Here is a 15,506-nt window from a genome sequence, read left to right as displayed (position 1 = left end):
TGCCTCCAATAAAACTACAAAAAGCTGAGCTTGGTCTTCCTAAATGCACCATCCCATGTTTCAGGAGGTGGAGCGAGCAGAAGGCAGTGCAAACCCTCAGGTGTACAAGCAGCTCATCCCCACAGCACAGAGATTTCAGAGTGCTCTCCAATGCGAGCTTGCCTTGCAAGTGATCCCTTCAGAGCTTGAAGGTTTTTGCTTTGACCTTGGGGGGTCCGAGGTCTTGTGCAGCAGAGCCTTCACATCTGCTGTGCTCAGCTAAAGCTGCTGTGCTTGGAATGCAGTTTGCCAGCAGTGGAGGTTGATTTTGGTGAGCTAGTGAATCAGCAGGAACTTGCCCACGTCCTCAGACGAGATTCTCTGAAGGCTTCCTGACCCCCCCGCAAGCTGCACGGAGATGATGATGGTAGTAATGAGAAGCTCTGCCTCCTCCATGCCAGGCATCAGGGGTGCTGGTCTGGTGCAGGAGAGGTGCAGGAGGGCCGTGGGCGATTCAGGAACTCACAGCTCCAAGGGAAAATGGGAGCGAGCAGCTGGGAGGCGTTGTGTTCACAGCAACAGGGGGCAGCACCCAGCCAAGAGCTGGGATGATTTACTTCTCAATTGCATCCAGTAATTGCTGTCCTGTCGCATCTGTCGTGTGTCTCTTCTTTCCTTTTAGGTTCCCCCAGACAGCATTCTCGTTCTTCTGTGTTTTCATCTTACATAACCGTATTTTCAGAACCACTGTGCTGATTTGCGTTGGGTAGAAAAAATAAAAAAGATGTATAGTATGAAGCAGGTTTTCCTCTTTCACTCCTTGAAAAATTCATTTCAACTGCTGATTTCCCCCATGTTTTATCACGTCGTGTTTAGTTGCATTCAGAATTAAAATACTCTGTTTTTTTCCTCTCTAATGTGTAGCAAATCAGGAAACGGGGCAGAAGTCCAGCTCCTCTGAGCAGAGATTTTCTTTTACAGTTTGCGTGGAAGGTGAATGGACGCACCAAGTGAGATAAGGCTGCATGGGAGGAACTGACCATGAACTTGCGTGGGATTTGGTGCTCCAGTTGTAGGCATGTAAATGTATGGCCTTGGGGTTTACCCAAGGATCTTGGGATCTTGACATGTCCCAGTTGACTGGAAGCTGGCAAACATCCCGATTCCCAAGCAGAGCAAGGAAGAAGACCTTGGGAATCACAGGCCTGTGGTCTCACTATGGGACCTGGCAAAACTATGGAGGAGATCGTTCAGGGAGTCACTGAGAAACTGCAAAGAGAACACGCTCATTGGTAACAGCCAACACGGGTTCACAAGGGGAAACTCTGTGCATAAGGAAGTGCATAAACTTAATTTGCTTTGATGACAGATTTGCTCCTCTGGTCCACCAAGGGAAGTCCAACAAAGCTTCAGCAAAGGATTCTCACAATATCCTTGTTGGGAAATGTTTGGCGTGCAGCTGACTGAGAGCATAATGAGTGAACCCCTGAGTGATGGGACGGCCTCAGAGTCCATAGGAAATGGAGTTACACCAGGCTGGTGGCCCATCGCTGGTGAGATTCCTGATGACATAATTTTGATGCCAATTCCCTTGCTTTGATAAATGATCTGGAAGACACTGTTTCCCAAACCACTACAGTAGTTGAACTAAGGAAGTGTGGGCATGGTGAGTGGAGAGAGAGGTGCACTAAGAAACGTCTGAGTGAGCTCAGAGGATTGTCTTCTGCCCCACTTCCCCCGTACGCTGCCCCAGTCGATATGGATCTTCACAAGCATTACTAAGATTCCCTCTCAAGCTTCCCTACAGCATGCTGAACAGGCCCAGGTCTTTCTGCCATTCCTCATATGGGAGATGCTCCAGGTCTCGATCATCTTTATTGCCCTCCACTGCACTCTCCCCAGCAGTTCCCTGTCTGCACAACATCCACAGCCTTCTCCTCTGCTCTGCCCTGCTGAGGCCTCATCTGGAGCACTGCGTCCAGTTCTGGGCTCCCCAGTACAAAACAGACAGGGATCTCTTGGAAAGAGTCCAGCGGAGGGCCACCAAGATGGTGAGGGGCCTGGAGCATCTCTGCTATGAGGAAAGGCTGAGTGATCTGGGTCTGTTCAGCCTTGAGAAAAGACGACTGAGAGGGGACCTGATCCAGGTCTATCAGTATCTGAGGTGTGGGGGGCAGAATGGCGAGGCCAGACTCTTTTCAGTGGTGAGTGGAGACAGGACAAGGGGAAACGGCTGGAAACTGCCTGCTGTGCTGCATCTGGGAGGGCGAGGGGAAGGAGAGGACCTTGCAGCCCCTTCCCAAAGCCATGCCCGATACCCTGGCTCGTGCCTCTGAACGGCAGCAGAGGGCTCCTGAGCTCTGTCCCTACGTCGGGCCCCCTCCGGCTCTTCCTCCGGCCATCCCATAACCCTTCCGCCCTTCCTTTCTCTTCCACTTGCAGGGGGTCTGGATTTCCACCTTCGGCACCTTTGACACCGTCCCCAAAGAGGTCCGGACTGAGGATGGGACCGTGACCCTGCGGTGGCCCGTGTTTAACCTGGCTTCAAACCTCACAGCCACGCACCACCTCAAGCCCCACAAGGAGTCCCTGCCAGGTAGGAGGGGGGATTCAACTTTTGCTGGCTTTGTGGACAGGGCCAACGGCCACCGCCTCCATCCTCAAAAGCAAACCTCCCCCTCTGAGGAGCCCATCCAAACATGGGGCCGTTCTGGCTGATGTCCACCAGAAGCACTTCTAGGGAAGCACCTGTGGAAAACCAACCCTATCTTCAACTCTGTCCCTCGCATTTTTCCGTCCTTAGGAAGGTGGAGCCCATGAAACAGAGCAAGGCGGCCGCAGCTGCCTCTCTGAGCTGGGAGCGCTTTTTCCGTGTCCGTGACGGTCCTGCCCATGAGCGTGTGTCATGGAGTCACAGAATGATTTGAGCTGGAAGGAACCCCAAAAGGGCACCTTGTCCCACTGCCCCGCAGGGAACAGGGACTCCTACCCCCAGAGGAGGTTGCTCTGAGCCTGGTCCAGCCCCACCTCGAAAGCCCGTCCGGGCACCCACCACCTCTCTGGGCAAGATGCTCCGGTGCCTCGCCACCCTTCTGTCAAAAACCTCTTCCTTACATCCAATCTAAAGCTTCCCTCCTGCCGTTTGAAACTGTTTCCCCTTCACCTATCCCGACTGACCCTGCAAAAGGCTTTAGAAAGTAGTGTGCTTAATGCAGCATGAAAATGTGCCTGTGAGCAGACAGAGAGAGCAGCAAGGATTGCTGGAGCGCTGCGTCACACCGCTCGCTGTCTTCTCCTGTCCCGCAGGTTTCAAATGGAGTTTGTACCCAAACCACCTCCCGCAATACACCGCAAGTCCTCAGGAAGCCTCTCTGGTCAGGAGACACCAAAGCAAGAAGGCACTTTGCCACCTCTGGACCAGGGCAAGGAAGGTAAAGCAGCTGCCAGTTCCTTCCCATGGCACGGGCAACATACTGGAGATGGAAATCCCCTGCTGACCATCAGCCACGGTCTCTGACTTGTGTCAGAGCTTCACGCCAGCTCAGCACGGCCTCTTCCCATGAGGAACTGCTGGCCTCTCCCTCACTAAGGCGCTGGGTGTGACGTGCCCTCATCCCTGGCTCTGTCAGGAGGATGTGCGGATCTTAGGCCCTGCCCTCCCCCAGTGCAAGGATACGGTCCCCAAAAGCCACCCTGCCACCTCATCATCACCACCCAGCTCCTCTTTCCCAAAGCCAACGCCACTAATGCAGTCCCAAAACAGAGCTGAATTGCAGAGAGGAGGAGCGGGGCCAGGGATGCTGTCAGGGAGGGTCCGAGGGCGGCGCAGATGGCAGCAGCGGGGGGAGCAGAGCGGCCCTCTGGGCTGTTGTGGGAGCAGGCCTAAGCGCCCCTGGTGAGCGAGCCAAAGGGCTGACGGTGAATCTCCTCTGCCTTCCCCACTGCAGTGAGATTTGCTGGCTGTCCAACCTTCATCAAACGGTTGAGCTCAGACAGCGTTGATGGAGGAGAATTCAGACGGATCAGGAGCTTCCTGCGGAAGGAGAGCTCCAGGTTCAGGTGAGGCTGAGGGCTCCGGGCTGCCATGTGCAGGGTGACCAACGAGAGCCCATTCCCTAGCCCCAAAGGGTCCCTGTTTGTGGCCACCCAACCGTCCTGAACGCGGCACCCGCTGCTGGGATGGGGACACCAGGAGCCCCCCAGATCACAGGGCTCTCTGGACAAGTCAAGCTGTGGGCTGCAGGTGGGACACTGGGGTGTGGGGTGGTATGGAGAGACAGGGGGGAAGAGGGGCATGTGGGGAGCGGTTTGAGGTAAAAAGGGGAGGCGTGGGGTGGTGTAGGAGTGGTTTCATTTCTTCCTGAGAGGGAACTGGGGGTCCCTGTGGCCCAAAGGCTGGGTCCTGAGCCGTAACTCTCCATGAGCCGTACCCCAAGATGACCACAGAACCCTGGATGTGCGTGACCCCATGGCTGCACGTGGCCCACAGCCCTGTGTGAGCCATACCCCCACACGACCCTGTGACTCCCTGACCCCGCCTGCCCCCATCAGGCTGCGACCAAGCGCCACGTTGTCCAAGAACTCTGGGATCCCCGCCCCCACCTCACCTCCACGTGACCCACGACCCAGCGGTGTGTGGGGAAAAGGCATCTGCTCCTTGGGATGGGGTGCTGCAGAGGTGCCCCAAAGAAGCCCTGGGGTGGGCTGCAGCCGTACGTCTCAGTTTGGAGAGCTGGAAATGGCGAAAGGGGCCGGAAGAAGGACATGAATGCTGCTCTAGGGAAATACCTGTCACAAGCCTTGGGGGGCAGGAAGCTTCTGTTCCTCTAAGCGGACGAGAAGAGAACAAACTGACCCCACTGGCACTGGGAAAGGGACTGGAGCTTGGCTGCTGCGGTGCTGCGTGGCAACAAGGGATGCTTGAACCATGAATGGAGGTGAGATGGACTTGCTGTTGGAATGGTTGTTGTGGCCAAAGTTCAGGACCCTGCATTTGGTCCTGTTGAGCCTCAGCCATTGGTTCAGCCCAGCCATCCAGCCTGTCCAGACCCCTCTGCAGGGCCTCGCTGCCCCCAGGCAGATCCACGCTTCCAGCCAACTCGGTGCCATGAAACTCTTTAAGCAGATTTTGCAGCTGCTCCATCTTCAACAATATCAGCTGCTCAGTGCATTACACCCATTGATCTCTTCTTGTCAATCCTGTATTTCATGCTTTTGTTTTCCCCTCTCCTGGCAGGCAGGTTTCAAACAAACTTCCAGCCAACATTTGGCAGATTATACCTCTACCTTTCCCATCCGGTTGAACCTCCAGCATCGGCCAACTGCTTTCCTACTTCTTCCTGCTTATGCCAGTAGCCATAAGCTAAAACCTCAGGGAACACAGGCTTTGTGTGGACATCACGTTTTTGCAAGCATTTGGCGATTTTGCTCATCATCCTGCCATCTCTGCTAATTTGGCATTGCAGGAAATGGCAAATTTATTTTGCTCGGTTCTGTTTAGCAGCAGTTTAAGAAATATGTGAAAAATGAAACAGGGACCTGATGATAGATTTGCAGATGACGAGATTCACACTCACTCGCTGACGGGACATCCCATATCAAACCATGGGAGAGCAGATACTCTCATAGGTGAACGTACACGCAAACACGCAAAGCAAATGTGGACAGGGAAACTCTCAGCACCTACTGCTGTGAAACAAACACGTATCATTAAAACAGATAAGTGAGGAAGGAGGTGGATGGAAGAAGAGCAAGAACTTCCGAGTTCAAGTTCTAGGCCGCTGCTCGCTGTCCCACCGCTGCACACCACTGAAGTGCCTGGCTTCATGCATGTTCCTCCCACCTGCCCTCAGGTATTGATAAGTATTAACACTCACTAAGAACCTCTAATTGCAGGGTCTGAGATGATGGAGATCTGCCAGATACTTTTCCGGCCCCCTTGGAGGGCAAAACCTGGTTCTTTCCACCAGTTGCACAAAGCTGAGAACTTGCTGAACTCACAAATTCCAAACCACTCCACACGGGCCGGGATTTGTGTCCAGATGTACCGGGCTGCCAGGAGATGACTGACCCCAGGATTGGCCCTGGGCAATGGGACACGAGGCAGAAGGCAGGGACAATCCGGGCATCCCCTAACGCTCCTATTCACTGCCATTTGCTACACAGAGGCCAGCAGGGGAGAGGCACAGAGCAGCACCTTCATGTACTGGTCCTGCACCTTTTGTCCAAGTGCACCAAGCACTGAGAGGCCTGGCAGAAGGGGGAGGATGTGGGGGTGGGAGTTGCACCGCCACAGCTGATAGAGGCACTCCAGCCTCCAGCTAAGGACTGCCCAGAAACCAGCACTCAGACTCCAAAGGAGCCCAACGCGCGGTTTTACCAAGCAGAGAAGGAAGACGCATGAAGTTTAAGCCTTGCACGTGGACATACTTCTGTGCCAGAAGCTCTTGGTCCTCTTCACGGTGAAGGGGGGCAGCCAGAGGCGGGGAAGGGATGCATGGCACCTTGACTCTGATCAGCAAGGAAATATGAAAAACAGAATGCAAACACGGCCAACTTCTACCAGTTCAAACCTGCTTCGAGACTCACTGCAAAATCTCAGCTAGAAAAAGTATCACCTCAATGTATCCTCGAAAAGAACAGTGTTGTTAGTTAGTTTTTTAAATATTTTTTAATATACAATAACAGCATGCAGTCGCACTGCCAGTCATCTCAGATCGAACCAGGAGGAGCTCATCCACATCCTGCTCACACTTCACTCGAACGTCAAGTGGAGCAGGGGGTCGTCTTGCAGATGGAGTGAGGCAAGAATTGCGACAGGATGTTGCTGCATTATGGACTCTTTGCATCTACACAATCATCCGTATCCAGCAGGAGATCACAGAGCTCTGGAGGCATCGTTGTGTCCAGCTCATCATCTGAAACCTCTGTCACCAGGCTGGAAGGGACCAGCCCTCTCGTGCCATCCGTCAGCTCTCCCAGAAACCAGCCGTCCTCATCCACATCTCCAAAGACATAAACGTGCTGCCCGGCGGTCAGAGGAAGCTCGCTTTCTGGGTCCTCATTAGGACCCTCAAAAGGATCGTAGCTGTGGCGAGCTAAGAACCTTCGAACTACTGGTGATACTCGTCCCGGGGAACGGAGGTTGAAGGACAAACGCTCTGCCGCTGATCCTCCGCTCTCACTTTCAAGGCCGTCCTCTGACAGAAAGCAGCACTCACCACTGCCCCCATGGACCTCTTTCATGGCTTGGAGTTCACGCTCCAGGTCTTTCAGATGACTTTGAAGATCTTTGGCCTCTGGGATGGCAGAACGGAACGGACTGGAACTATTGCTGAGGTTCTTGTTTGCTTGGGCAAGGATCTCGCTTGTTGCCTCTCCCAGCTCCGCTCTCCCTTCATCTCCACTTGGAACTCCCTCCCAGTCGGTGTCAGGATGAGCTCGCTCTGCTGCTCTCTCTCCCCCCTTGCACACACTGTGAAAAGGAGTTTCAGAAAGCACTACTCACTGACAGGAAATAAGGGCAAACTTAGAAGACCTTGCAGCATAAATCCTGGCAGCGCACTGCCAGCAGCTGATCCGGCTGCCCAGGATCCCGGCACCACAAATGCTTCATTGCCAAAAGCAGCAACGAAGTGTCTGGGGGAGAAAGACAACTCACAGGCATTCCTTCCACGGCCATGACGCAGCAACGCAGGCCAGCACCAGCGCAGACAGCAGCACAGCTGAGAACAGCACCACCACTGCCACGTGGCGCTGCCGCACAGATCTGCCAGCAGCAGCCTTTGTGCTTCCCTGCATCCTTTGCTGCTTCCCTGCATTCATCCCTGGAAGAAACAACAACGTCCCACCTTACCTTCACCTCATCACCCTCGGGCGGCTTCGTTCCCAAAAGGACAAAGCTCACAGCCCTCTGGGAACCGGGAGCGGTGAGAGGTGAGCAGCATCACACAGGCTTCTCTGGCACATGTGGAACACCGCTGCAGCACGGCTCTGAGCAATGCCCTGCTGCTGTGCAGGCTGCACACGGACATCAGAGCTCAGCTTCCTGAGTCTCACAGTGAACAGACTGAAGTACACCCACCATGAACTGCCACTTCCGTTCCCCTCAGCAGTTCTTTTGGATGGTAAGACTCCTCAGAGGATTTTCCTCTTTCCGATTCATCCTTTCCCCTTTCCAGACCTGCACGGAACGCATGAAGTTAAATGCCACGAGCACGAGGTTTTGAAGACCACTGCTGAGTCAGCGCCATCGGTAAAAAAAACCACCACCCCTGGGCATCCACCTGGGCTCCAGCGCAGGAACGAACCAGTGACTGAGCAAAGCCCTCCCTGGGGCACTTCTGCAACCCACGAAAAGTTTCAGTCATGCACAGCAGCATTGCTGAACTGCGGAGCGTATGGGGGAAGCAGTGCCATGAAGTGGCACTGAAGCGGGCAGTGAGAGCTCTCCAAGGAATTACAGAGCCGTGACTTACCCATGCCATCCGCCCGGGTTTTGGTCTCGGAGCTCAGAGGGGAAGCTGGATCACCTCCTCCACTCACATCTGCAAACAAACGCAGCACAGAGCAGCTCTAATTAAACATCCTCCCAATAGGAACGATGCAGGACACAATTAAAGCAGGGGATTCCTTCGTGACACTGCTCTCTCCCTTCCACACAGGAGCACCTCGGGAGCAGTTCCCAGGTACGTGCAGGGGCACCACGATCCTACAGAACTTACACCGCGTGGGGCTGCCCAGAGGAATGCCCTCCTGGAGCTCAGCCCTCAGCTCGACTGCATGGTGCCCGCTGGCTCTGCACAAGGCACCGGGAGCAGCTCAGGGCTGGAGCGGCCAGCAACGACGGCTTTGCAAGGCAGGCACTGCACTCTGCACACAGCCTGACCCATATCTTCCCTTCTCTTCCACAGAGGAAGCAGGAAAGAAAATTAAAACCTGAATGAAAACTAAAACCTCTGAGGGACTCAGCTGTGGGATCGCCCCGTGTCTCAGGGACCGGATTGAAGCTGGGCTTTGGTCAGCCGCTGCCTGGAGACACGGCTGGAATCCAGGACAGCTGAGAGACGTTCCCATGGCATGTGCCCACCTCTCTTCCTTACTGACCTGCGGTGATGGAAGGGGCTCAATTAATGGCATGGGGCAAAAGTTCCAAAGCTGCAGAGAGGCCCGGTGACCTGACGGCTGGTATTCCACAGCTTTACAAATACTTTCTCCAGGCCACGGGAAATAATTCTCAGAGAACTCACAGAACAGCATTCAGCTGCTTTCAATTGTCTCACTGCGAGACCTCTGAGACACAGAGGCAAAGCCAAGACGACGCCGAGAGCACAGAGCACCCAGGAAACAACAACACCCCATGCTTCCCATGGAGAAGAACCCACTGGCCGGTGAAAAGCAGAACCCTTGCTGAACTATCAGCCACACATGAGCAAATATCAAGGAAACGAAGCCTGGTGACTTACCTCCAGCATTCCCCTCAGGCTCATGGACAGGATCCCGTTCTGCTGATTCACCAGCAGGGCCTGCAGGCACAAGTGTGGTCACACAGGTGAGGAGAGCTTCCAGTGCATGTGGGGGCCTCCTTTGTAACACTGGCAGACCTGTGAGGTCTGGCGGTGGGTCAGGGAATGGCATGGCCCAAATACGAAGCTCTGGGCTCTCTCAGCTGAAGAGGGGCAGCGGTGACCTTCCCACCCAAATGTGGCAGCTCTCCCAGCAAAGAAACACTCAAGGTTCATCTGTGCAAGCCCTTCAAGGCACAGACTTGGAAGACCTTGAGAGGATCCTACGTAAAATTGCACCTGAGTAAACTATGAGGGCATGAATGTTTCTGCCTTCAAGGAAACAGACACAACTTACCTCTGGGTTGTCCCTCAGGCACAGGCATGAAATGTGGATCCAGGCGATCATCCAGATAGAGAACACCGAGCTCATCATCTAGAATCAAGAACAGATGAGAGAAGGTCCCACCGCACGGCGTGATCTCCTTCCCCCACAGTAACTGGATGTGGGACGGGTTGTGGGACGGGCTGGGAGAAGGACTCGGGTCCTGATTTCCAAAGCTGCAGAGCGGCCAGGATGAGCTGCAGGCTGGCACCTGGCAGGGCACACAAGGCTCCCTCCAGGCCACGTGCCGCATCCCTCACGGACCGCATGGAAGAAGATGCAGCCCCTCGGGGCTTTCTTACTGGGAGGGCTCTGATGCACACAAAGGAAGGCTGCCCTGAAGCCCTGGAGGAAAGCACATCTGTCTCCTCCTCTGGGTTGTGGGCCGGGGCTGTGTTGGAAACTGGGAGTCATCTATGGGGCGTACCACAAGGCTGGGGCAGAAAACGCTCACACGTCTCCCAGCATGCATCTTCTGAGCTCTCCCCAGGACGCCTCCCTCCCAGGATGAAGGCTGTGCTCCAGCCAGCAAGGAGCAGAGCCATGGCCCAGCATGCTGGAGCCAGGCCTGGGGAGCAGCGCTGCCACGGGCTCCTGCCCGGCTCCTGTGGTGCTGCTCATCACCCCCTGCCCAACACCCCCCACACCCCCCTGGAAGGCAGGCCCCAGGGAAGAGCGGCACAGGGCCGTGGGGACGCAGCCTGACTTCTTGCCCCCAGCGCTGCTCAGGTTTGGTCCCATCTCTGCCCACCCACCTGCTCCCGGTGCTTGCCACGGAGCAGCGCAGGTCTCCCAGAAACACACGGCCATCAGGAGGAAGAGGAAGACAAGGTGGGCAGGGGCCATGGCCCCCCACACTCGCACCATGCTTCCACCACCGCCGCTACAGCCACAGTGAGTCGCACAGAGCGATGCTTGCGGCACGGCGTCACAGCCAGGCCTTGTGAGCTCAGCACAGCACCGCAGAGCACGGGGCATCACGACCTCACGGCTCTGTGATGCCAGGCGGAGGCTCCCCGCGGGCTGCTCCGACTGTGATGCACTGCACCAGGGCAGGGGATTGCATCACAGGAACGCAGAACAGCGGAATGGGTTGGGTTGGAAGGGACCGTACAGAACCTAGAAGCTCAACCCCGATGCCCTGGGCAGGGATGCCACCCACTGGGTCATGCTGCCCAGCCTGGCCTTGAACAGCTCCAGCGATGGAGCATCCATAGCTTCACTTGGCAAATTTTTACAGTAACACCACGAGGGCGTTATTTGCAGTTCGGTGCCCCTGTGACACCGCGGGCCATTGAGAAAGAGATGCAACATGGAAATGGGGTCTGGATCAAGGATGCTATAGCACAAGTTATCCACACGCGTGCAATGTGCTGCAATTAAGCACGCCAAGCGGGTAAAGCCTTTCCAGTATGGAGGACGATGGCTGAAATATAAACACAGGGAGGCTGACCTTCCCACAAACCCGCCAAGTCAAGCGCCGTGTGCTTTCCTTTTTGTTGGTACATCTGCAGTTTCATCCGTTTTCCTCCAGTTTTCCAGGACCTTGGCTAAGGACATCCCCTTCCTACACCAGATATATCTCCCATTTTTAGCGTGCTTCCAAGCCTGAATTGAGGAGTGGAAACTGAAGACTCGCTGGTTAGCACCTCCCATCCACAAAGTCCCAGTGAACTCACCTACTGCTGGCAGCCGGACGCTTTGGGGCAGGGGGTCTGATGGCCAGCACCTGTAGGATCCCACCCTGGGAGGAAGTAGAAAGAAAGAAAGGAGAGGAGAGGAGAGGAAGAGAGAAGGTCAGAACAAACTGAGTTACTGAGAAAAGAAACAAAAGGAAGATGAATAATTCTTAAGTTCTACTCAAGTAAAATTCTCCTTAAGACAGATTTCTTTTTGCAGCGTTCGTATCCTACACAATTTAGCAATATTCAGGAGCATTTTCAGTACGTTTTTGTAAGGTCTGCTTCATCCCAGCTGCTCTAAAATACCCAACAGGTGTCAAGGGGGGATCAGTCCTTAAAGGCACTCAGAAAATCCCTCTGTTTGTGTCTAACATTGACAAGTTTACCTTCATGAAGGTGTAGAGAGACTTCCTATGGTCAGGAGTTCTCTTCTGATATCCAGCAGATCCATTTCGGAGTGGGACACCATCGCTCTGATCACAGTGCTGTCGCCTGTTCCCAGGCCCTGGAAAGCAAAGCAGCCACGTGCAGCCAACACAGAACTGCTGGAGAATCACCCGCAGACACAAAGGTCTCAGGGCCCAGTCCCGTGCAGGAGCTGCTCTTCATTACAGCATTCTTGCATTCATGGAGCAATCCATGAGCAGCAGCTTGCTCCTGAGTATGGCTGTTACCCTGATGTGCAGAAAAGCCTGATCTGTCCTGGAACTGCCAGTTTCCGGACTGGCTGCAGCTCCCATCCCATGACTGCCAAGGTGCTGCTGGCTGACTCGAGCACGGAAATGCAAGAAAGAAGCAAGCAACCTTACTCCACAATCTGTTTACCTCCGTGGATTTACACAGTCTTCCAGCAAAGCACGCAGGCTCGTTTCGCACGCGCCTGACTGTAAGGAGAGACAAGAACAAGAGAATTAAGGCCAGTAAAAGCAGGAGGTTTTCCACACCGCTGCAGCACTTCCTTGGTGCAGCTGTTTCTTCTGTCAAGATGCAACTCCAGGTGAACAAACAGCAGCTGCAGTGCAGGCATGCAGTCAGTGATGTGCTGTGAGCTGATGTCTCTGTGCCTGGCAGCACAGCAGCACAGCAGGATTTGCACGAAGGCCTTCATGTCTCCTGACAGCAAACCTCTGCTGCCAAAGCTCCCTTTGGCCAAGCACACCGTGCCATAAAGCACAAAGCTTTCTCACCTGACTGTGAAGCACAGAATCATAGAATGGTTTGGGTTGGAGGGGACCCCTACGATCATCGAGTTCCAACCCCCCTGCAGTAGGCAGGGACACCTCCCTCTACACCAGGGCGCTCCAAGTCCCACCCAGCCTGGCTTTGTGCCCACAAACAAAGACAAACCACGTCTGCCTCCTGAAACCACGTAACAGCCGCTCGAGGGAAGACACAGCACCTCTCATCGTTTCATTGCTTTGTAGAGAAGGTTTAAAAGCAGGGCGCTCACCCACAGCCAGCAAAGCACCTTCCAGGTCTCCTGACATCTCAGATTTAACGCTGTCTGTTATGTCCTTGTCAGCAGTGCCTCTGTACCATCGAAAACCAGGGGGAAGAATCCATGGCAGAAAGTCAGAGAGATTCAAAGGACCACTTTGCAACAACGAGCTCCTCGTGTACTGCATGAACATTCTATCATTCCTGCAGCACTGTCAGCTACATCAGGATCCTCCCACAGAAATAATTCCTTTTCATTGCTAACAGTCTTGCTAATTGGCCTACCACAGCTATTACCATTTTCAAGACCTGCTGCTTTGCGCTGCCAATCAAGTTTTTAGCTCCTCTCCCCTCTACCCCAATGGCGGTCACAAGAACACACACACAGCATCTGTTATGAGCAGGGCCACCACCTGGGTGCTGCCCACAACATTTACCAGCCATAACCTGCTAAGTGCAGAACTGGGCCCAGAGCTCTCAGCATCACTGCAGCGCTCCAGCCATCATCACCAGTGCTGCAGCCTCCAATTAAGAAGCGCAGACAGCAAGAAACTGGCAAGAGAGCCACACATCCCCCGACAGACAGAATGCTCCTCCCCATTTCAGTTACACCAGTTCAGTTCCTGGTGAAATTCCAGTCTAGCTTCTCTCTGGACAAACAGCAACACCCAGGTTGGCCAGTTTGTCACACCTAAAAGCTCCCCAGACTCTTCCTCTTCACATCTGCCTGCACACACACACACTGACTGTCAGACAGCAGGACAAGGCCTGGCCTTTTGCTCTGCTTATGAAGCTTGCAGTTCTCATCAAAGCAACGAATCTCTTCATTGCTGGGAGAAGCCACAGTTTCCATCAGCAACCTTCACCTGTTCCTGCTCCCTAGGGAATCGCCAAGGCAAGGTTTCAGATACCAGCAACTGCTCGTGACGTGCAACCAGGTTTCTTTAGGAGTTTAATCCATAAGAAGACGTACACAGCAAAGCAGGAAGTCCTTGGCCAGAACTTAAGCCATACGAAAGGAAGACTTCCAAGCCTTCACCGCCCTCCTTAGTTCTGCATGCCATACATGGTGCTGGCAGTCATCGTCCCAATGATCCCCTCTCAGAATTCCCACTCAGCTCTGACTTCAAGTCATCAATCAAATCCTGGACGGCCAGGAGAGGAGAAAGCAGTTGGCAGAGGCACGGCCTTGGAGGACAGAAGGAAATGAGCTGCTCACCGCTTCTCTTCAGGCTCCAACCCTCCTCGCTTTGACAGCTGCTCTGAACTGAACAGGAACAAAACAACCTTGGTCAGGTAAAGTCTCTGCTGACCTTTCTCTGGTGGAGGCTGGGTCGTCTTTCGCTTTTCACCAAGTGACACAACCACGTTCACACATCTCTGCAGAGCACCTACCCTGCCAGGAGTGCCCTTGTAGGTGATCAGAACGCGCTGACGTTGGCGAACATTGAGTTTGGTCAAGATCTCGATGACGGCACCTTCATCCGTGCCTGCAAGAAACAAATGGAAGCTGGTCAGGCTGCCTGCACAAGAATCAAAGTGCCCTCTGCTCTTGTGCCACCTCCAGGCCCCTACACAGCCGGCTCTCAACAGCCCCAGGACTCCATCTGTGCACACAAAGCTGCCAGGACCACACCACCAGAGCAGCTGCATTTTGGGACATGAAGGGCACTTCTGCTTCCACTGCCCAACGATTTTTAGGGCAGTTGTGCAGCAGAGAAATGCAAGCAGCTACGCTTCCCTCTAACAAACCACCATTTATGCTGCAGCCGTTCCCAGTGCTGGAGAAAAAATAAAAGTTGGCCCGTGGAGAGAAGGAGATCAACTTACTTTGGGGATGAGCGGTTGGATGATTGTGAAGAGGAAAGGGACCTGGGGGTGTTCGTTGATGCTCAGCTGAACATGAGCCAACAGTGTGCCCAGGTGGCCAAGAGGGCCAACGGCATCCTGGCCTTCATTAGAAATGGTGTGGCCAGCAGGAGCAGGGAGGTGATCATCCCCCTGTACTCAGCACTGGTGAGGCCGCACCTCGAGTGCTGTGTTCAGTTTTGGGTCCCTCACTACAGGAAAGACATTGAGGCCCTGGAACGTGTCCAGAGAAGGGCAACGAAACTGGTGAGGGGTCTGGAGCACAAGTCTTATGAGGAGCGGCTGAGGGAGCTGGGATTGTTCAGTGTGGAGAAGAGGAGCTCAGGGGAGGCCTCATAGCACTCTACAACTTCCTGAAGGGAGGTTGTGGTGCAAAAGGGTCTGGCCTCTTCTCCCAGGCAAATAGTAGGACCCGAGGAAACGGCCAGAAGTTGTACCAGAGGAGGTTTAGGTTGCATATTAGGAGAAACTTTTTCTCTCAGAGGGTGGTCAGGCACTGCAATGGCTGCCCAGGGAGGTGGTGGAGTCGCCATCCCTGGCAGTGTTCAAAAGGTGCCTGGATGAGGAGCTACGAGAGATGGTTTAGTAGCTTGTGGTACTAATAGGAATGGGAGGGTGGTTGGACTGGATGATCTTGCAGGTCGTTTCCAA

At 54.2% G+C, this 15,506-nt stretch overlaps 1 protein-coding gene across 1 annotated transcript; it reads right to left on the bottom strand.

Moving 5' to 3' along the window:
• Positions 1 to 6,630: 6,630 nt before the first annotated feature.
• Positions 6,631 to 14,683, bottom strand: LOC122190938. The gene is given in 12 exon segments (XM_042891085.1): positions 6,631 to 7,453; positions 7,640 to 7,805; positions 8,063 to 8,161; positions 8,457 to 8,525; positions 9,444 to 9,503; positions 9,841 to 10,043; positions 11,547 to 11,611; positions 11,936 to 11,961; positions 11,964 to 12,054; positions 12,375 to 12,433; positions 13,000 to 13,079; positions 14,206 to 14,683. Coding segments are annotated over 12 exon segments (1,995 nt in total). The 5' UTR covers positions 14,640 to 14,683; the 3' UTR covers positions 6,631 to 6,810.
• Between the last annotated feature and the right edge of the window lie 823 nt (positions 14,684 to 15,506).

Source organism: Lagopus leucura, unplaced genomic scaffold (genome assembly GCF_019238085.1).
Source record: "Lagopus leucura isolate 7727_CA_CO unplaced genomic scaffold, USGS_WTPT01 33912-0_obj-0_obj, whole genome shotgun sequence".
Taxonomy (NCBI): Eukaryota; Metazoa; Chordata; class Aves; order Galliformes; family Phasianidae; genus Lagopus; species Lagopus leucura.
This window is presented reverse-complemented; position numbering and strand designations above follow the sequence as displayed.